The sequence below is a fragment of the Phoca vitulina genome, unplaced genomic scaffold (genome assembly GCF_004348235.1).
Source record: "Phoca vitulina isolate PV1807 unplaced genomic scaffold, GSC_HSeal_1.0 scaffold25, whole genome shotgun sequence".
Classification (NCBI taxonomy): domain Eukaryota; kingdom Metazoa; phylum Chordata; class Mammalia; order Carnivora; family Phocidae; genus Phoca; species Phoca vitulina.
Window position 1 is genome coordinate 12,676,948 of NW_022589728.1, and position 22,760 is coordinate 12,699,707.

The window sequence follows — 22,760 nt, forward strand, 5'->3', positions numbered from 1 at the left end:
TCATGGGAAGGGCAGATGGAAAATCATTAGCACTTCTCTCCTTCAGCAAATTGATATCTCATCAAACCTGGGCTCTGGTGGCTTTAAGACAGTAAGCCTTTTTACTCCTATAGGATAGTTCACACAGGGTGCAGTAACCCCACTAAATTAAATTGTGTACTTAGCTCCGGTGCAGAGGGGTCACCGTGAAAAGCACCGGCTGCCGACTTACTTTACCTGGCAGTGGTTCAACTCTGTGACAGGCCTACCTCTGATTTAAACAAATTTGAGAAATATGTAAAGTTTTGGAAGCAGTTTTGCACTGATTTGATAAAAGAAACCACAAAACACTGCAGCGCAGGTGTTGAGAATGTTTGAAAGCTGATTGAGGGAAGCAGATGGCTTTAGTCAGTGGCATCCAGCCAAAAGAGCAGGTGCTGGTCATGTGACCGCTGGTTACCAGGGTAATCTGATTGCTCTTGGCGTGCAGATGAAAGGAAAGGGGCCCAGCGTTCAGCTGTAGTATTGTATAATTTGTGGCAGTTAGAGCGGAAATAAATGCTGGAAATGGAGCCTCATAGTAGGGGAGACTTCTGTCCATGTGTAGCGTAAACACTAGGACAGTTGGATGAGGAACTGTTGTATGGATTTTTTTTTAATTTAAAAAATATTATTCTTTCCATGGATCTTTTGGGGACTTGAAGTTTTTAGGCCACTGCCTTTTTAAAAATTTTAAATAAAAAGCACTCTTTAAACCTAACTGCCGTTTGCTATAATCTTGAATTCTTGTAAGTTACTTCCTTATGTGGCTATTTACTATGCTAAAATGTTCACAAAATAAAAACAAGCTCTGAGTATTTAGAAATAACTAGTTTAGGATTACCAAATATTTTTTTTACTCATGACAAAAATACATTTTAGGTGGGTGATGGATACTTTATTATACTAACATGCTTTCGAAATATTTTGCATGACATGTGCTTTATTGAAATAAAAGCATAGAGATGTCTTGGTGTCTTTGTAGTAGCTGAGGCTGAAAAAATGCTGTTTTAATGCATTCTGTCAGCATACTTTTCTGGAATTTATAAACTTCAATAAATAAACTTCTTAAAGGTGTTTGGAATACATCTTTTTTTTCAAATTTGTTAGAATTTAGGCTTTCTAGAAATAGTAAATATAATTAGGTGAATTTAAATGTTGGATAATGTGATAATGTTAGAAAACCTTGGGGCTGGTTTGGAAATTGGAATGGAAGGTAGCATTAAATGTACACTCTAAAAGAATGTCAAATAAAGGTTCTAAAGGTAATGGTAAACTTAAAAATTCTTTTTTTTGAGAGTTCATGTCTTTTGACTTATGTAACATTCACAATGTTTGACAGAAACAGTATGGAACATGCACTTTAATTATTGGGGTCGCTTTGCTATATTTTTGTATTTCAGAGACCTAGCTTTTGAAAGAGAGGCTATTGTGACTATGTCAGAAAAAAAAAAAAATGCCTAGCACCAAAATAAAGCTTATTTTAAATGAAGAAGACAGCATTAAGTAAAATTATGTGGAACAGGAAATTGCCATATATTTTGTTATGTTTTAAAAGGCTGTCATTGGATAATAATGTAGCTGGATGACATAGTAGAGGACATCTAGTAGTGTTGGTTATGAAAAGGACTTAAATAGGAATATTTAAAACTCTTTGCAAGAGACACAAAGAAATGATCATTATAGTCTAGTTTCCCTTGACATTTAAAAAAAAAAAAAACATTCTGTACCTAAAAACTTTGATAGCAAAACTACTTCTTGATCTGATTTTTCATTATGGCTTTGGTGTATTGGCAGGGATTTTGCATTCTCTAGAAGAACAAATGTACTCAGTGTGGTACTAGGAGTTTTTGCATGAAATTTCTTTTTAATTAGGTCAGATATTTGCCAAAGGTCATCAGTGTGGGGTTTTGCCGTAAAAACTTAATTGAGAGTGCCATTTAACTATAAATGGCCAACATGCATCGATTTATCAGTTGTCATTTATACTTTCGGGATATTAATGTGGGAATTATAAGGCATGGGGCATGTGGAAAACCTCATTAAAAAGTGAACACTAAGTGATCCACTTTGAATTCTAGTAATAAGAAACCTGATTCAGAAGCAAGTGCTTTGAAGAAAAAGGTCAACAAGGGAAAAACAGAAGGTTCTGAAAATTCAGACTTAGACAAAACGCCCCCACCATCTCCTCCTCCTGAAGAAGATGAGGACCCAGGTGTTCAGGTAATACCGTCATTCTGATCCCGAGCCTTGGTTATTTAGCATGGGTAACTTTAGCCGCATATCAAGTACACTAGACCTCCCTTGTCTTTGTTATAGAGCTGCTTTAAAGGTGGCTTTATTGTTGTCTGGAACACTAGATCCATAATGGTGAGAGCTGGGGGCCAGCACGAAATTAAACCCCTGACTTTGTGGTTTTTTCATCTTTGACCCCGTGATAAAAAAACTGAGAATCTTCATTTACGTCTGTAAATGTATCTTTCAATGTTGATGTATGTATTAGTGTTAACATATTGTTGATATATGTATCATGTAAAGCTGCTTTCACATTTCTGATTTTCTCTGAAGTTTGGTTGCTTGTCAATTCTTTTATTTTTCAGAATAAAAATAATCTGTAGCTTGTCTTAAGGTTTCTGACATTTGATGGCCAGAGTTGAAATGTATAATCATGTAATAATAAAGTTTCTATGAACAAGTTAGTGACTTTTTTGGATGGCAACGGTGCAGAACTTTTCAGTGTTAGATTCTCCTGACTTTTGGAGAATTTTGTAGGAAGCAGTTGAAAAACTGGAATAAACATTAGGAATTTAGATTCTTGTGTGTAAAGCCCACTGCCTTCACTGATTGGACTATAAGGTAAGTTAAAAATTATTTCCTTGTTACATTCTCTGGAATCATGCCAATATGTTCCACTGGGATGGCTGAGAATGTCACTTTAGTGAATGACATCTAAGTTATCAAGGAACAGTTACTGGAGTCCTGCTCAAATAGGAAGTCAGCCCCTAACAGCCTGCTTGCCTTTTTCTGAGTGTTCAGTCCACACTAAGTATTTGCTACCTATACCTCTACCAATTTGCTTAAAAGTTAGAAAAAAAATGTGCCATTTGCAGCTCTCTTCTAAAGAATTTCAGATGGGTTTGGTTTTTGTTTTGTTTGTTTTAAAGATTTTATTTTTAAATAATCTCTGCACCCAACATGGGGCCCGAACCCACAATCCTGAGATCAAGAGTCACATGCTCTTCCTGCTAAGCCAGCCAGGTGCCCCTGTTTGTTTTTTAATAGAACTCCCTGATGTCTATAATGTCACGGAATGGCTTAAGCTAAGAGGGCCTGGAACGGGAGAGGAAAGAGAGAGTACCTGTGAATGAATGTGGTTTGGTTTGGTTCCGTAACTAACTTGTGATGCCTCTGGCCGTTGGGGTGAATTTTGTAATTTCCTTTTACACATCACTAAAAAGATAGGAAAGGTAAGTAGACATCTTTTTTTAATTGCTTAGAGACTTTTAAACTAAAGTATTTGAATGATTTTAAATTTTATTTTTATGCACAAGGGTGTTTTTTCCTGCATCATGTTTGCTTAAACTAGGGCCTTTATGGCAGTAGTATTTGGACAACATTAAACAGATTTATTCACACAGGTCAAGAAAATTCCATTGTTCCCTCATAAATAACGCCGCTGTTTCTTAAAAGCATTTGTATTAATAGAGACTCGGTTGGACTTTATGAAATACTAATTTTTTTTTCCTTCTGCATTTCAGTTATAGAAGAAGGCTAATGTATTCAAATGAACAACAGTGCATCCTTTCTAATTGGCTAGTGCATAACTGTTATGGGTTCAGTAGCTCATACAAGCAACCACCCAAGGAGATCTGACTTTGAAGGCAGGTCTTTCTCTGTGTCCCTGACACAGGAAGTGATGCTGATTGCTGTTTGTTGTTTCTTCCTGTAGCATATGCATAAAGAGCTTAGAGTTCTTGAGTTCTGCAATTGATTTGTTTAAACTAGTAAATGCCATATAATGTAAACTCAAAATTGTATCTCAAAGTACTACAACAGAGAGATAGTGGAAACACGTTTAAGTCTTCTCTTTGGTATAGCTGTTGTTAATTATGTGCAACTTTTCTAAGGCAATCCAAGCTTAACAAGTTGACCTATTATTTTAGTGTCAGTTCAGAAGTTTTGAGTTATGGCTTATTTTATTTTTTTAGATTTTATTTGAGAGAGAGTGAGAGAGAGAATGAGCAGGGGGAGGGGCAGAGGGAGAGAGAGAGAGAAGCAGATTCCCCATTGAGCAGGGAGCCGGATGCGGGGCTGCTCCCAGGACCCGGAGACCATGACCTGAGCTGAAGGCAGACGCTTAACTGATTGAGCCACCCAGGCGCCCCTTGAGTTATGGTTTAAATGGAATGCTTACACTTTGTTTTGAGTCACCGAAATCTTTCAAATAATGACAACAAGATGAAAATACAGATTAGTCCATTTCAGTTTAAATTGATATTAATATATCAATTATATTAAAATTAAAATATTGTTCCTCTTAACAGCCCTTTATAGCTTAAAGAAATTGACAGTTGAGAAGTGAGGGGTGGTTAAATGGGTACAGGAGCAGGAGTTACTCTGGATCAGCTTTGGGAAGAGAGAGGGGAAGCTGTGCAAGGTAGCCTGGCCTTGTAGCCTCAGTGCTTTCTGATTTTTTTTTTTTTTTTGGAAAGGTGGAGCTTAATCATGATGACTTTAGTCCTGCTAATTTCATTTGGCATTCATATGTACCATGCACTGTTCTAAATGCTTTAAATGAATTCCATTGTGTGGTCTAATTCCTTTATGTGATCTTCAAGTATGCTTATGACGTAGTTAACTACCATTAACCCCATTCTGCAGACCAGGAAACTGAGGTCCACAAAATAACATGTCCAAGGTCATGTAGTGAGAACCAGGGCTAATTCAGACGCTCAGCGCTCAACTCCAGGGTCCACAAGGTCAGACTGCCTTCGGTGGTGTGGGGAAGGGTCACAGATGGCAGAACCCCTGCTGATTTTTGCCCCCCCCACGTGGAATTGGTTCTGGGCGGGGCTGACTAGGAGGGTCAGAGGAGGAACCTCTGGTCCAGGTTGCTACTCCTGCTGGTCTGAGCCGTTAGGAAGTCCATTATTAAGATGTTATCCCACAGACCTTGAGTCAGAAAAGTGCTTTGCACCCCTCCAGTCACAACCATGTAGGGCTAAGAGCTCATAGTCTCCAACAACTTATTTGATGGTCATATTATACTGAGTTTGTGTTGTGAGTCATCTCACATCCCGTCTTGAGAGCAGAGAGAGCAGAAAAGTAATAAAACAAAATGAGGGTAGAGGTGCTGGGCTTCCTTGGTCCTGACTCGAGCCACGAATGTCCTTGCTTGTTCCTCCCCAGATCTGCATGGTGGGGTGACTTGCCTTTCTGCCTTACTACTGACCAACTTTAAAATTCACGAGTCTCTTTTTAAAAAGTTTTATTTCATAGTTCTTAGTAAAAAGTTCGCTAGTGTTACTTTTCTCAGTATTTTTATTCATTCTGTGTGCTTCATGAACTCATTTACAAGCTGTAATCTTATATTTATCAGTGATTTAAAACTTACACATGTCATTTTATAGTTATGTTAGATTTTTATCAAATACACATATTAATGAAAGGTTATTTCTCCTCATTTTTAATTAACTGACAAAACTAATTCTTCATCAGAAAGGTCTAACAGTACAGAATTATTTTGAACAGAAAGTGTAAAACTCCTCCTGCTCCATTCACTTCACTCCCTAGAATCAGTAGCTACTAACAATTTGTTGTGTGTCTTTTCAGTATTTTTTTTTTGGTGATTGAAAACGTATACACATATATGTTCATTTTTTTAGGAAATATTCATTGAGTCATAGAAAAGTAAACAGGACATTCAGTGTCCTTGTCTTGAGTTTATGTATTGATGATCCACATATACAAGATATGCACAAGCGCTTCTGTTACCTTAAATAGAATTATAAGTTACTTATTATTATGTGACTTGCTTTTTTTAATTTTATAATTTATCTTCCAGATATTCTAAGATCTAAAAGTTTGGGTCTAAAAAACAATGGAGGTATTTTGCAGATATTCTGAAGATATGTACCTTACTAGAAGTGCAATTGCTAGGGTCAAAGGGTGGGCATGTTTTAAATTTTGACAGACATGACCACACTGTCCTGCAAAGGTGGATTGGGTTCCCTTTTGACACTGGGGTGGGAGGGGACCTATTTTACCAATAGTCTTACTAATACCAGCTATTGCCAGGATTTTACATTTTAATCAGTGTGGTAAAAAATTTAACCAAAAGAATAGAGTTAGTTTTTGTAGTCATTCATTATAAATTCTGCCATTCAGTCCTTTATCTCTTCAAAAATATTCAGACTATTGCCAAGATTAAAATGCAAACCTTTTATTTAAATGGCCCTCTGAAATACTATTTCAGTATTTATATAGAACTTTATAATTTGCAGATTATCTTCTAATGCCTTCACTTTTTTGGACCTTTTATTAGAGAAAAAATTTTAAAACATACAAAAGTAGAGAGAATAGTAAAACGAACTCCTATATACCTGTCACCCAGCTTCTATATTGCTTTCACTTCTGAGTAAAGAATCAGTTCTGTCGTTCCTTCCGTTGCCCAGCTGAAGGTCTGGTAGCTGGTGGTGGAGCCTCGGCAGCCCCCGGCGGCTGACTCCAGATTTCCCCCCATCTCCATTATGTTCATTGCCACTGTGGCTTCTTAGGTGACTTACAGGGTTAAACTCATCAGCTTTTCTTTTAAGATTAATTAAAAAAAAATACATATATCTTACCATCTGAAAAGTTATAAAGAGCATCAGCGATGGCTTTTTAAACCTGCTTTGTTGGGTTTTTTGTTTGTTTTTGTTTTAGAAGAGACGTTCCAGCAGGCAGGTGAAGAGAAAGCGATACACGGAAGACTTGGAGTTCAAGATTTCTGATGAGGAGGCAGATGATGCAGACACTGCTGGGAGAGACTCCCCCTCCAACACCTCGCAGTCGGAGCAGCAGGTCAGCCGCCCTTCCGTGTGGTTCTCACGTGCCTTGGAGAAGGTGGACCGGAGATTTCATAGCCAGAAGCCTTGGGCTCTGAGCTGGAGAACATTCATCTACTGTTGGCTCACGTGCTGTGGGCTAGTAGTTGTTCAGCAGTATCTTTTAGAAAGCCCTGTTTGCTGAAATGTATTTTTATATAAGCCTGTGATATGTAATTTGACACAGTTTTGGAGAATTAATGGTCTATGTTGAGGAAGAGTCAGAGCGAGGATGCAAGGAGGCGGCTGAATTTACCTCTGAAGAATTCAGGGCTCTAGCTTCTGGGACTTTAATAAACCACTCAAGCTTGTCTCCTGCTGTTAGGCACCGTCAGAACCCCTTTATGAAATTACTGCCTTGTAGTACCCAGCAGGGCATACTTTATTCTCTGTGCAATGTAAATGATGGGTAAAATAGTTTGTATAAAATATGGGTAGTAATGTAGGATGGATTATTGTAAAGATCTTTTTTTTTTTTTAATGCCCTTTTACCATTACTGTACTTTAGTTAACAAACTGGTAACCCATTGAAAAGTATATTAAATGCAGTTTTTTACTTTATTTGGTAATTTGTGCTATGTTAAGTTGTTATATAACGTTTTATGTGACCAACATAGATAAAAGCTGCCTACAATAACAGAATGATGAGTATATTTACCCCATGGGTATAGATGAGGAAAAGTTATATTTTTGACTGCTGTCATACGGAGATTATTTTCTCTTGGCAGCTGGAGTTTTTGAATGTTCTCTGGCTTTAGGGACCCATGCTAGTCCACGTAATTAAACCACATAATCATGAAGTAATAAACACATATCTTCCTTTTGCCTTTCTGGAGAGTGAGAGTCTTGTTCTTTTCAGTGATATTTCTCACTGGTGACTTTGTACCCAGTAATTTAAAGGGTATGAATTAAAAGGGGATGGATGTGCAAAGGGGATGATTTCTTATTTTTATAGCATGGAATGAAGTGATTTCCATTTGGACTGATTTATTCTACTTTTTTGTTTTGTTTTGTTTTGCTTTTTTTTTTTTGTTTTTGTTTTTGTTTAAGGAATCTGTTGATGCAGAAGGTCCAGTGGTAGAAAAAATCATGAGCAGTCGTTCAGTAAAAAAACAGGTAAGCACCGTTTGGAGTGATCAAAATCTGCGGTGTATGTCTGACTCTTAAGTTATTTTTTGCTTTATAATTTCCTTTAAAAAATTCACTATTGTGAAACAAAACTCTGGTGATATTTCTAATCCTGTTTGATTTATTAACCAAATATAAAACTTTGGGATATTTAGCCCCAGATGAAATTGAAATATATCAAACAATCAGTGCTTTATTTACCCCATTTAGAGTAGGCAAGAAACTCAACAGTCGCCAAAGAAATGTATAGGGCTTTTAGAGTTATAGGCTGCCTCTTTCATAAATATTATTTATAAAAATTATAAACATGAATTTACCTCTCATCTCCCTTAGGAAAGTTCCCTGCCTGCCCCTGCCCCTGCCCCCGCCCCAGGATGGAGGTTTATCATTTTAGTGAGTAGGTGTTTTCTCATACTTTTCATAACATTCTTCATATCCAGTTAAAATATTCATTAATATCTTTTGTTGTCAGTGCAAAGGTGAAATACAGAACTGTTTTCAGCATAATTTTTTTTTTAAAGATTCTATTTTTTTTTTTTTTTTTTTTTTTTAAGTAATCTCTACACCCAATGCGGGGCTTGAACTCACAACCCTGAGATCAAGAGTCGCATGCTCCACCGACTGAGCCAGCCAGGTGCCCCTTCAGTGTAGTTTTTGAAGATGATATGACTTTCTTCAGTATGATTTCTTCAGAATTAGTCAAAATTTATGTTGATCTGCAAAGGTGAACTCTTAAATACCTGTCACTAGTCTGATAACTTTGTCACTGAGGAACGCATATCCTCTGTGACAAAGCAGTCCAGTAACACCATATTTTCTTTTACTGATCGAGATTCCCCGTTTCATCCCAACCATCTCCCTCTTGCCCAGTTGGAGAAAATGTTTTATTTTGCTTGAAGAATTACATGGTCATCGAGATGCATCTCTGTGTTCCAGCATACAATTTCCAGTGTCCCTAGAAAGTGGTGTCCTTTAGATATAGGGTGCCTGTCTTTCAGCTTGAATCATTGTCAAATGCAGTTCTTTCTTTTTATTTACTTTCCAGATAGGTGGGAGTACAACCTCATTGTTTTGATATGTAAAATCAGCTTTTTTAAGAATAAAAACGTAAGATGTATACAAAATGTAACCTCCCATTGAGAGAGAGATGTGGAGGAATCCGGGAGACCCCCAGGCTTATCAAATAGGGAACCTTTGCTCTTCAAATGCTACTGTCTAGAAACCCTTGAAAATGGTTTTAGACCAGCAGGGCACTTCTCTTTACCTTTGTTGCAGTACTGTTTGCTTTTCTATTGTGTTATTCAGAGTGTGGGTTTTTATCAGAATATACAGCTCTAGTTCGCATGAAAATAATCAAGAATGACATGTCAAGATATTTTCAAATTGAGTGTGGGGGATGGGGGGGAGATATGGAGTGGCTATCTGTTGACTCTTTGAACGTGATGACTTCCTCTCTGATGAATTAAATGATAAAATTTCAACCAAATTTCCCACCTGTTCAAGCAGAAATGAGCACTATTTAACTCATTGGAAAGGCTGCGTTTTTGTCCTGCTAATGACTCTGGAACTGTTAATTTGTGAATTGTAGATATATGGTAAAATTTAAATACTTGACATGCTCTAAAGAATAATCCCCTTCACTGAATTGAAGTGACTTGGAGTAAAGAGCCTGTGGTTTGGATGCGATGTTTAATTTTCATCCAGTTGATAGTGCTTCAGTAGGCATACTCGGCAGGTTTGGGGGTTGCACGTTATAATTAGCTCTGTTACTCAGAGCTACTTAGACTATGCATTATGTAGGACATTGCTTTTTCTTTCTGCTTTGCCCACTTTACGGCTCTTTTTCTTTTCTCATGACCCTTAAAAGGGTAGGTACCCATAGTTAGGAATAGGTATTGTTACCATTTATAGACAGCTGGGGTTATTTTATCATAGGAGGTTAAAAATCACTGTGTTTTTATATGAGGGTGGAGTATTTGTTGAGTTGGTGGTGAATTTTCGGACGGAGATGAATGGAAAAATTGCTCTGGAAGGGGAGGTATGCCTTGAGGTGTGATTTAAAGTCAGGACGAGATATAGAGCTCATTGAAGTGCTTGTACACGACTGGTATTTCATAAAGTGTGGTAAAAAACCATCAGAACATTGTAAACATGAGCAGGTACTAACTTTTTAAACTGGTAATGTTCTTGAAATAGTTACTTTAGTTAAAATCAGCTTTATTAACATTGCAGCAAAGTGTGGAAAATAGAAACAAAAGGAAATTTGAGATCTTCTGTGGATTCTAGCTATGCCTACTACCATGAATAGTTGAAGAAGTAGCTGTGAGAAGGTGCCTTTATTTCCCCTGGCAGCGCTACAGAAACTCGCTGTGAGCTCTCAGAGCCTACCCTACATGGTGCTGACACATGGTGGGGACTCAGATAATGGTTTTCAGAGTCCGTTGAACTCATCACTGTAGCCTGAGAAGCATTTCCCATTGTGATGGAGTCATGCAGACACAGAGCTCGTCTGGCCGAGCCTCCGTAATTCAGCGCCTCATGTTAAATAGGGATGGCCCAGGCATGTATGTCGTTCTAAACTCACGTTCATGCGTGTGAGACCCAGTGGAAGGGATGTAGTTGATACTTGTATTTGAATTTTGAGGTAGATTTCAGAATGGACTTTTGGATTGTACAGTGGTTAATTTTCTTTTGTTTTCCACATTTAGCCCGTCATGTAGCCCTTTCTGCTTGGAGCCATCTGTCCTTGGGGAATAATAATTCAAATTCTTTTTGTATTGAAAGGTCAAAAATAGTTTTAAAAGTGAATTCTGACTATATTCCCTGGAATTCTTTTTTTTTTTTTTTAAAGATTTTATTTATTTATTTGACAGAGACACAGCGAGAGAGGGAACACAAGCAGGGGGAGCCAGAGAGGGAGAAGCAGGCTTCCCGCTGAGCAGGGAGCCCGATGCGGGGCTCGATCCCAGGACCCTGGGACCATGACCTGAGCCAAAGGCAGACGCTTAATGACTGAGCCACTCAGGCGCCCCTATTCCCTGGAATTCTTTATTTTTCTTTAAGTTATCCCATATATTTTCTTAAGAGCTAATTTTAAATTCCAGGCTATTTGTTTTAATCCTCTTCAGCTGAGCCCACTAATAACAACAACAAATAGTATGTTGTTGTTAAAAAACTCTTCATCGCATTTATTATGTCCTATTTCTCCATAAGTGAACTATAACTTGCTATCTCTGGTTAGAGTATAGAGTAGGTTGGGTCAGAAGTAGGAAGTGATTTGTAACTTTGCTTTATTGATACCTTTATCAAGGTGCTTTCTCTTTCTGTTGTCAATTATTTAACAACATTTTCCCTTTTGGCACTATAGTTTAGCTTTGTTTCTGCAGTGTGGCTGCTTAATTTAGTAATAGAATGCTTAGGAAAGGTCATTATTTTAGGCTATAGGATTATCATTACTGGATTGCTGTTGTAGAATCCAGGTGGCCAAAGGAGTCGATTTTCTGGTTCCTTTGAACAATGGGAACAAGTATAGCTTAATATGTTTGGAACTTTAAATTTCATATGAATAATAAAGATTTTCATAGACTAGCTTTGGAGTCTAATGAAGAGATACACACATTTCTTTAAAATATTCTGTTGAACACATAAAATTACTTTAGAGGGCTCTCAAATGTAATAGTAGTTGTCCAGAAAATAAATTTGCTGGTTCTTCATGTGTGTGCACACACACGTATGTTCAGAGTCGATTGTTCATTGGTTATGCCCATTATAGACATGGGGGGAGTTTTGGGGCTGTTTCCAACTATCACCAGAGGCTGGTCAAACTGCCATTTAGTGAATAATTAAAATGGTGTTCCTGAGGGCTTATGAATTCACATACTTTTGTTAGTTGTTTTGCTATTAATAAAGCAGAAGAGGTCAGCAAGATCGTATTTCTATGAAACAAAAGGTATAAAACAGTTCTACTTAGAGTTCTAGGGGCAAGGTGATTCAGTATGTGTGGTCACTTAATCAAAGAACAGCTTCTAATCCAAAAGAAACAGGCCCTGGTAGAATTCTACACCAGCTCCCAGTGCTACTACAGGAAGCCTTGGAACCTAATTGCTTCCCCTCAGACCGTTCTAGACCCTCTTGTTAGGCATTTCCACGGCAGGTTCCTAGAGGAATAGCTGATTATGACAAGAAAATGGGTATTGATGAGAGTCAGGGACAGACAGTTCATGGCTGTGAGTCAGAGCTTTCTGGCAACAGGACTCAGAATGAAAACTATCCCTATTGTTCCAGAGTTGATCCTGTGTGCCTTCATGCCCACTTGGAAATTAATGGGCCGGTGAGACTATTTAGAATGAGATGGAAAAGACAGTATAGGAGGAAAGATTGGGAAGAAGGAAATCAGGAAATAATAGAGCATAGAAATGATAAAGCTTGCTTTGTTTTGTTTTGTTTTGTTTTGTTTTGTTTTACTACCTCAAAGATAACGTAATTTTGAAACACTCTTTCTGAATTGAAAGAAATATAGTTAGCACCCAGAGAGTAAAAAAGGTAGACCAGACATTTGAATTCCATTCTAGAATTGAATTCCATGATAATGCTATGACAGGTGTCAAAAGATCTAGGTTCATCCTGGCTTTCCCTTTACCCTGGTTGTCTTCTGTCTTGTCTTGGCCTTTCTACTGGAATATCCAGTTCTGTGCAGAGATAATGCATTTCAGAATGACTGCTGAAATGTGTGAGTAGGAGGAGTAACATTGGGGCTCAAAAAAAGTAAGGTGGGGCTGGATAGATTGTCACTTGAATTGACTAGAATTTATCTCTAAATTAATTCCAGGTTTATGTTGCTGGCTCTTGAGGGTATCTGGCAAACATTTCTATTCCTATTTTGGACAACTGAAAGTTTGGGATATTGATTGTGTTCTGTATATATTGGTTAAAAAGCTGTTTATGGTTATGACCATATATAGGTCATTAGGTTAGAACCAGATATTAATGGGCTTTGACTACACTCTTGAATATCCAGTCTTCTAATTGCTGATCTCTACCCAGGTGGAAAAAAACAGTTTAAAATTTAGGTTCAACTGATACATGTGAGAGCTGTAAAGAAAAGTTTAAGTTCACAGTCTTTGATAGTAGTTTGAAGATTAGGGATCGAGGGAAATTGTAGCCTCTTTGAGCAGAGCCTGTGCCAGCCTGTCATCCAGTCTAGTCTTTTCTCCTTTGTTTGTCCTCTGCCATGTTCCTACTTGCCTTAATTTTCTTCGCAGCATCTCTGAGGCGGCTTAGCCAAGTGTGACCCTCAAGGCAGGCTTGGGTGCTCTTGTAAGAGTGTAAAAGCAATCCCTAAACATCTGTAAGTGGTGTTTACGTTTTACATCCCTGATTTATCTGATCAAATGTTCAGGAGAAAATTACATATTATGACTTGCTTAACAGCCTAAAACCAGAAGGGAAAAAAATATCGAAAGAGATACTTAAAATATCATTTGAGCGGTATCTTCTGCGCGCACGGCAGTAGGTGGGATCAAGGGAGATGGTGTAGATAATCTTACCACCGAACTCTTGATTTGGCTGATGCGTATCACGATTTTAACCTTACCTAAATGTAGTAGTTGGAGTGTTAATTTTATTTGGCTGCTATGTGTGTGAGACATCTTGTCTGAGAGATTTTAATTGTACCATTGAGTAAAACTAAAACTGTGAATTGTGATGCACTGATATTACAGCATAAGAACAAGGTTTAGTTTTATATGGTTTCTTGTTTAGAGTTATTAACTATATGGAGGAATAAATGTCTTTTAAATATTTTAAAACATTACAAAACCCACAATGTAAAGTTGCCACGAGGCAGCCAAAAATAATACATATGGCATTCAGGAGAGCAGTTGCTAATTGGCTGCTGCCTGAGAAAATGGTACACTTGGCGTCTCCTTAACACTGTGGGTTTGGCAGAGAGCCAGATTTGGGGTCAGGTTGTTGTGAATGAAGCTGCATGTGGTTAGGGAGGACTTAAAATGATTCATGTCTTAGAAGCTGTAGCACATCGGGTAGCACGCATGGGCCTGAGCGTGTTAGTCTTCCTCTCCCTGGCCTCCTACCACTCGCAGCGTGCTCATCCTACAAGAACGTCCAGTACTGCCTTTGTCATTCCTGTTTTGTGTTCCTATGGGAGTAAATCATTACTTTTGGAATATTCTAGTAGTTGGTTTTAAGCATGTGCCTGAAATTTTCTTTTGTTGCAGAAGGACTCTGGAGAGGAGGTAGAAGTTGAGGAATTCTATGTGAAATACAAAAACTTGTAAGTAAACAGTGATCTTTTTTTCTTTTAATCGGGATCCCCGATTAAATCCTAAATAAGGATTTAAAAAGTAATGGGAAAAAGGAAAAAATAAGTGGGAATTGGGAAATTTTGGTATGGTTTATTTAGTGCTTTGGAGGCCATCGCCTGCTAAGTTTTTTGCCTCTGAAATTTCATGAATTTAATTTTCCTGGAAAATGAGTAATTGGTATAAAAGTTGACTAGCTTTCATGTATAACCAAGAAATTCTTTTTAGAAGGGATAAAACCTCATACAGTAATAGAAAAGTGAGTGAAGTAGTGTTTGCCTGTCCTCTGAGAGTGAAGTTTACTCTGAGGCCCCTCTCCCTCCTCCGCTTGAGGTGAGACCTCCACTATCCGGCGAAGGCTCTAGGAAACCGTGACATCATTCACATTTTGAAATGCGCTCAGCTGTGATTTTGTTTGTCTGTTTTTGGTAAATTTGAATTGTATAACTTTTAGAAAACTGAATTGAAGAACACATGAGTTATTGTTCTTTATTGTAGACGTAGGACCAGACACATTTTGACGAGGCAGCGTAGTTGTGAGGATCAGTAGTCATCCTGCTAAAGAAGTTTGTGGCCTTTTTCTAGTCTAAGCAACAATCACAGAACAAGGACAAAAGTCTTCAAGGATGATGTAAAAATTAAATTAAAAATGTTCAAGGCAAGGAGCTCAAGTACCATATTTAATAGGTTCTAGAGTTTAAAGAGAGGCTTTTGGGAGCTGCTGTCAAAACAGCCTAAGAAAATTTACCCTACTCTTAGAAGATGAAAGCATCAGGCCCATGGTTTCTATCATTGTCCTTTGTTGCAACTGGCACTGTGTTAATAAACTAATATAGTTGTGAAGTTTTGTGAGCAAGACCCTTACCAAGTGAAAAGATGAAAAAGTCTCTTGTCAGTGTTATTGTGGAAGTTCAGTGAAATACAGAATACAGCGATAAAAAATGCTTGGTCTGTATTAGGTGGGTGTCGTCATCATTTTATACTTAGAGCACGATGAGTTGTACACATGTGGAAATTATACATATGACATGATTTCATATATAGTCATTTGAGGGAAGTGTCAGGATCAGTGAGGAAGAGATAACTAAGTAAGCCAGAGAGAGTTCTCTGGTAGATTTATCAAATCAGACATAGAGCAAAGAAGTTTAAGTATTGATTCCCACAAAATGGCACCATGAGTTAGGCATCCATCCAAATCAGCATGTGGAAGTGGGGCTTGAGGTGCTTGATTCATTCATGACTAGGTACTGCCCTGCCAGGCCAGGGGACGCCAGTCATCCTTCGTCGGTCATGTGAGATGAGGCAAACATAGTTCTAAAAAGCTTTTCTGTCTGATATTATTGAGTTCTAAGGGAAATTAAAATTTTCATAAAATTAACAGTTTCTCTTAACCTTTTATTTTGACATAATTTCAGATTTACAGAAAAATTGCAAAATGGTATAAAGAATTCCTGTTGTCCTTTTTATAATTAAAAAAGTATCTTCTGGAAAGATATTTTTGAGACTGTTAAATGTGATAATAGTTGCTAAGTGAGGATTTACTTATTCCATCACCCATTCTAAATGTATTAGTTGGGTTTCCGCCGTAAGGGAGAATTTGACCTAAATTTCCTTCTTTGTGGCTGTGTAGACTTGCAGAGTCCTATTTTATTCAATGGGCCATAATTCTTTATTATCATATCAGTATTTACTTTGCTCACATTATCCCAGATTTGGCCAGTGGGAGCCCCTTCAGGTTGGATCCTGTCTCCCTTTGCTTTGTCCCCATGCTTCTTTGAGCACTTCCTTACTTTCTGACACCAGAAGATATTCCAGACTCATCTTGTAATTTCCCTGTTTAAGTCCTGGAATAGGTTATTTCTCCAAAGAGCCTTGGTTGTTTCTACTGGAGAATGGCATTTAGAAACCACAAGTTGAGTACTAGGTGTGCTCATTGCTGCAGGGGAGTCCGCGCTTCTGGGGCCTCTCAGTGGAGAGGGCTAGGTGGGCCCCCTGCACATGTCTATGCATGTGCATGCACGTGTGCATGATACATGTTACATGTACACACGTTTATTACACATACACACATACCTCTGTGTACCTACCTATCTACTTAACTAACAGCGATGAGAATCAATGCCTTTATAGCAGTAGTTTTGGTTTTATTTCAACAGCACCACAGGGCTCATTCAGTCCTTTCTCCTTCTAATAGTAATGACTCCCTTCTTCAATCAGGAGAAACCTGGCTCTTATTATCCCTAATATGTTTGCTTATTTGTCAGTCCTAGAATATACAGGAAGTGTTTTCCAATTTACTGGACCATATTTTTGTGGAAAAGAAGGCTACCAACTATAAAGTTCATTCAGTGTTTAGCATTTTTGTATTTAGCCAGAGGGTTTTTAGAAGCTAAATACTTGGTTCAGAACTTTCTTGGGTTTATTCTTCTCTTCCCCCTGCCCCCCTTTCAGGGTGGTTATGTTATTTATTTGATACTCAGTTTGGTCTTTAGTTCCTGTCTGTATTTATATTCCATTTTAGCACCCCACCATTCTTTTTTTTTTTTTTTTTTAAGATTTTATATGTTTATCTGAGAGAGAGAGAGAACACGAGCAGTGGGGTGAGGCAGAGTGAGAGGGAGAAGCAGACTCCCCACTGAGCAGGAAGCCAGACATGGTGCTCAGTTCTAGGACCCTGAGATCATGACCTAAGCCGAAGTCAGACCCTTAACCGACTGAGCCACCCAGGTGCCTCAACTACCCACCATTATTGTTGATCTTATTTTCTTCTTTTCAAGTTCATGAAGAGCACGTCCTTTTCCCTTCCCTTCCACCCCATTCCTACTTACCTTGTCACTAATCCCAGATTTATCCTTTCTGTAATTTTTGGCATGAACATGCAGATAACATACATATGTATATATATGTGTGTGTGAGTGTGTGTGTAAATACATATACATAAAAATATTTTATATATATAAAATATATATTATTTTCCTCTTCTTTCTTACATACAAACTAGCAACTATCAGTACACATTTGCACTTTGCTTTTTAATAATACTATATTTGGAAGTTAATATCAATCCATAAGTCTTCTTCATTCTTTGTTACTGCTGTGTAGTACTCCACTGCATGGCTGTATCATCGCTCATCCAACCAGTCTCTTATGTATGTGGGCATGTAAATGGCTTCTGATATTTTATAGCTACAGACAGTGCTACAGTATATATTCTTATGCCTATATATTTTCGAATTGTTGGAGGCACAATTTGAGGGTGAATTCCTAGGAGTGGGATCGCTATATTCAAAGGCGAATATATATGTAGTTCTGTTAGGTATTGCCGCATTCCCTTCCATAAGGGGATGGCCCTTTGCATTCCTACCAACAGTGCAAGAGACCACCTCTTTCCCTACAACCTTTCCAACGTAGTATGGTGGTTTCATTTTTGGGGAGAAATTGTATTTCGCTTTAGTTTTTTTTTTTTTTATTTGTGAATGAGAACATCTTTTCATAAATTTAATGACCATTTTTATATTTTCTTTTGTCAGGTGTGTGTTTATGTCTTCTGCCCATTTTTCTGTTGTGCTTTAGTCCTTTTTCTGTGTTATATGTTGCAATTATGCTTCCCCAGTTTCAGTTGTCCTTTGACTTTATATTTTTATTGCACTGTAAATTAAAGAAATTTTTATGTTGTTAGATTTATTAATCTTTTCTCTTATTGGATATGGCTTTTGAGCCATAGCTAGAAAGCTTTTCCCTATCCCCAGGTTAAAGAGGAATTTGCCATGTTTTCCTCTAGTACCTACATGGTCTCATTTTCTGTATACAGATGCTTAATCCACTTAGTGTTTATTCTTCAGTATGGTATAAAACACAATAATATTTTGTTGTTCTGATTTTATACTTTTCCAAATATTATTGTTCTAGCACCATTATTTACAAAGTCCATCTTTGTCCCAGTGATTTGAGATGTAACCCTTATCATGTACTAAATTTATGTATTTATTTGGAAATATATTTGTACCTTTTTTTTTTTTTTTAGAGAGAGAGAGAGAGAGAGCAGGGGAGGGCCAGAGGGGGAGAGAGAACCTGCAGTGAGCTCGATCTCATGACCCTGAGATCCTGACCTAAGCCAAAATCAAGTATTGGGTGCTCCACTCAGGTGCCCCTATACCATATTTTAATCCTTTGGTCTGCCTGTCTATTCATGAGCCAGTAGCACACTGTTCTACTTATAAAGGCTTTATAGTGTATTTTAATATCTGGTATATCTAGTTTCCCCTAAAAACTTTTCCTTTTTAGTGTTTTCCTGGATGTTCTTGCATGTTTATTTTTATATATAAGTCAGTATTAACCTGTCCAGCACCATAAAAATGCTTGTTTATATTTTATTTATACGTATATTGTGTTACATTTACAAATTTATGATTTATGACGTTGACTCATGCTATCTAAAAATAAGGATGTCTTTCTAGTTGGTCCAGCTTATTTTTATGTCTTTTAGAAGGGTTTTAAATATTTCCTTATGTAAATTTCACACATTTTTTTTTGTTGTTAAATTTATTGCTAAGCATTTAATCTTGTTGATAACGTAAAAGAGGTTTTCTCTACCGTTGTATCTTCTAGCTGGTTATTGTTTGTGTAAATGGAAGCTATTGGCTTCTGTATGTTAATTTTATATCCTGCTACATTGCTAAATTATTTCATTTTATTATTTGAATTAGTAGTTTTCTAATTGACTCTCTAGGGTTTTCCAGTTATGCAATCATATCATTTGCAAATAGAGATAGTTTTGTTTCTTACTTTCCAATTATTGCTCCCCTTGTTTTCTCTTGTCTAATAGCATTGGCTAATGCCTCAAATACAATATTGAATAATAGTGGAAGCAGTGGGGGGCGCCTGGGTGGCTCAGTCGTTAGGCATCTGCCTTTGGCTTGGGTCATGATCCCAGGGTCCTGGGATCAAGCCCCGCATCGGGCTCCCTGCTCCGCGGGAGGCCTGCTTCTCCCTCTACCACTCTCCCTGCTTGTGTTCCTGCTCTCGCTCTGTCAAATAAATAAAATCTTTAAAAAAAAAAATAGTGGAGGCAGTGGGCATGCTTGCCTTCTTTCTGATCTTAGTGGAAGAGTCCGTGGTTTTTCTCCATTTAGGAAAGCAGAGTCAGTATCCAAAAATTCCAGCCCATTTTACAAGAGGAAGAGTGAGACTGATGCCTGTGTCCACTTCACAGCCACACTGGTGGTGCTTTAAAGGCATGTGTACCTCAGCAAAGACAGAGTGTTGACTTGCACCCATGCCTTTTTCTATCCAATTAGTAGACTAGACTAGGTTATTTTTTATAATATTTGTTTCTTGATAATATGCAGTAACAGTATTGCATATTACTTATTGGAAATTGGGAAAGTACTTGAAAGTAGAAAAGAAAATACTTGCAGTCTTACCACCCAGAAAATATCATTATTCACATATTGATGCGTTTTCATCTAGTCTTTTTTCTCTGTGTGTATGTGTGTACAGGGTTTATATCAATTCCTATCCTATCGAAGCATACGTATTTAAAGTCCTTGTCTCTGTCAGTCAATTGTAGGACTAAATCAGTCCTACCTTTTGCATATTAGACTTTACATAAATATAAATGATATGACACTTAATATCATAAGCCTTTCCCATGTCATTAATCATTTTTGACAGATTTTAGAATGGCTGCATAATTTCTAAGAGTAGTAGTACCTTGATTTTGAAATAGGTACATATTCAGGCACCTCATTTCTTTTTAATGTCATCACCAGAAAGAGAAATAAGAGACAGTCCAGGCTATCTGGGACAGGGAGAAAATGATGGTACAAAAGAGTATTGAAATAGCAAACCAAAGAATGTCAAAGCTACCGTAAAATATTAACTATATACCTGTGAGTCTCAGGGAAGTATAAGGGAGGGTGAGAGTGTTCAAGTTGAGGTTAGAGAGAACACCTGTGCTCGGAGCAGGCATGGTGAATCTGAAGAGGAGGGGACTGGCTCAGTGCGAGGACCAGGTACACAGTAGAGAGTGACAAATTCACGGGGGTCCAAGAGACATCATTTCAGAGCTCCTGGATGAATGAGGCTGGCAGGGCAGAAACTGACCAGGGCTGGTTGGGGCATGGGTGTTCAGAGAGCAGGTGAGGGTTCTTTTCTCTCGGATTGCTCTAGAAGGACTAAGTTATGTTTACCTTTGCTGTTTTAAATCTGAATTCTCTTAACTTGATGAAAACCTTTTATTTCTCAATTAATGATAAAAGGCTCAAAATGTAAATTCATAATTAAGGCCACCCTGTAGTGCTAATTGTTTTTTATTGAAGTGTAATCCATTCACTTATGAAAACAGCTTGTTAGTAGGTCCTTTTCTTTTTTTAATGGGAGATAAATAGGAGAGCTGGAGGCTCAGGACGGAAGACAAATTTCAGGCACAATTATTGATTTTTTTTCTTATTCTCAAACATGAATAATTGTATTGAATGTTGATCAGTAGCCTCTATTAGTAGGTAAACCGCTTATTTCGTTCATTATTTAGTTGATTTTTTGGGAATAATAAAAGATTATTTTCTACATGTTTTTCAAGTATATTATTTTATTCTTTTAGCTCTTATCTTCATTGTCAATGGGCATCTGTAGAAGATCTGGAAAAAGATAAGAGAATTCAGCAAAAGATCAAACGATTTAAGGCAAAGCAGGGCCAGAACAAATTCCTTTCAGAGGTATGAAATACCCAGTTAATTTTCTTAAGTAGTAACCTTATTAAAGTGTTCTGAATTTTGAATTTTAGTTTAGCAAATTACTAAGAAAAACTAGTTTCCCTCATTTGGTGCTGTTACTTGCATATTGGTAACTGGTTATTGCTAAAAAAAAATTTGTAAACAGGAAATTTCTCATTCTTCCTGTTACTTAGCCTAGAAGATACTGGTCCTTATTATGTGGAAATATGATGGTATCATTAAAATCTTGTAATGAAAGTACAGTTAGCAGATGGTGAAAAAAGTCAGTTTATAAAAGTTCTATTAAGATTTAGTGAGGTAAAGACTCTACAGTAAGTATTAAGTACAATTTCTAGAATATAAGTTACTTCTATTAAGGAAAGAATGTGGCGGATTTCTTTTGTTCAAGTTAATGCCCGATTACAGAGTTTACTAAGCTCATTTTTACAAATGGTGTGCTGTAGTATAGAAGTTGGTATAATGTCTTTGCCTGTCTCCCTTTATTCTAAGTTATCAATGATAGAAAGGTAACCATACCTAGGGCAGGGAAGGAAATCTGCATTTTTTGAAAGAAGTGCCAAGTTCTCCAGGGTACTCGATTGCATTAAAAAATGTTTTTGCAGACTGCTTACTGAGGTCTCTGGACTTTTGCTCACCAGTTTGATTTCACAGCCTCAAGAAGATAAAAGAGAAACCTTTACATTGAAAGATTAAACTTGCTGATTTATTAGTTTTCCTTTCCATAAAGGAGTCAACAAAATGTAAACGGCAAAGAAGTGTGAAATTTGATGCAAAATAATACCTGTTTCACAACCTACTTCACACCCCCTCCCCTTTTTGGACATGGGGTGGGGTGGGGACGGAAGAGTGTTCAGTATTTTTATGTCATAAAATCCTTATAATCTCAGGTGACAAGTCTGTGTTCTTCTGGAATCTGATTTCCATGCTCCCAACAGGCAGATTGTAAAGTTTGTATTAGATGGGTGATTGGGTGGTGGTAGTTTTATTGGACATATGTCTGCATCACCCCCTTTCCTGATGGTTCAGCTTCTTTGCAGTGCAGTAATTAACACTGAGGGGAATGGAGTTACTCACATGTGACTCACTCACCTCTCAGAGAATATTTAAGTGATTTTTTTTTTTTTTTTGATAGGGCAGTTCCTAAGAAATACCATAAAATCCTATTTTTTGTGCCCTTCTTAATGAAACTGAAGTTAAATGTTGGTGACATTAGGCAAGTTGACATCATTAGCTTTCTTTTAGAAAGAGATACCATGTGTTCCGGTGACCTATTCTCCATGGATCAGTGGAGGGAGAAGGCAAGAGTGCAGTGGAACACCCCCCGCCCCCATCCTTAAGTCCTGGTTCTGTTTATGAAATTTATTTGGAATCTGTTTGCTGGTGTCAGATGCAATTTAGGGATTTGTGCCTGGCCCTAGCTATGTAGCCTTATCTATTTGGGTCTACCTATGTGAATATCCTGTACCACAATTGAC

General features: G+C 37.5%; 1 protein-coding gene across 5 annotated transcripts in view; it reads left to right on the plus strand.

Annotated features, from left to right (window-relative positions):
* CHD7 (chromodomain helicase DNA binding protein 7) overlaps positions 1-22,760 on the plus strand; it is a 185,695-nt gene that overhangs the window by 114,892 nt on the left and 48,043 nt on the right. For all 5 annotated transcript variants that reach the window (XM_032421834.1, XM_032421838.1, XM_032421837.1 and 2 more), the window contains exons 4-8: positions 2,100-2,241; positions 6,943-7,080; positions 8,154-8,219; positions 14,468-14,523; positions 21,153-21,267. In XM_032421834.1, coding sequence (XP_032277725.1) covers positions 2,100-2,241; positions 6,943-7,080; positions 8,154-8,219; positions 14,468-14,523; positions 21,153-21,267 — 517 coding nt within the window. The remainder of the gene's footprint in view (positions 1-2,099; positions 2,242-6,942; positions 7,081-8,153; positions 8,220-14,467; positions 14,524-21,152; positions 21,268-22,760) is intronic.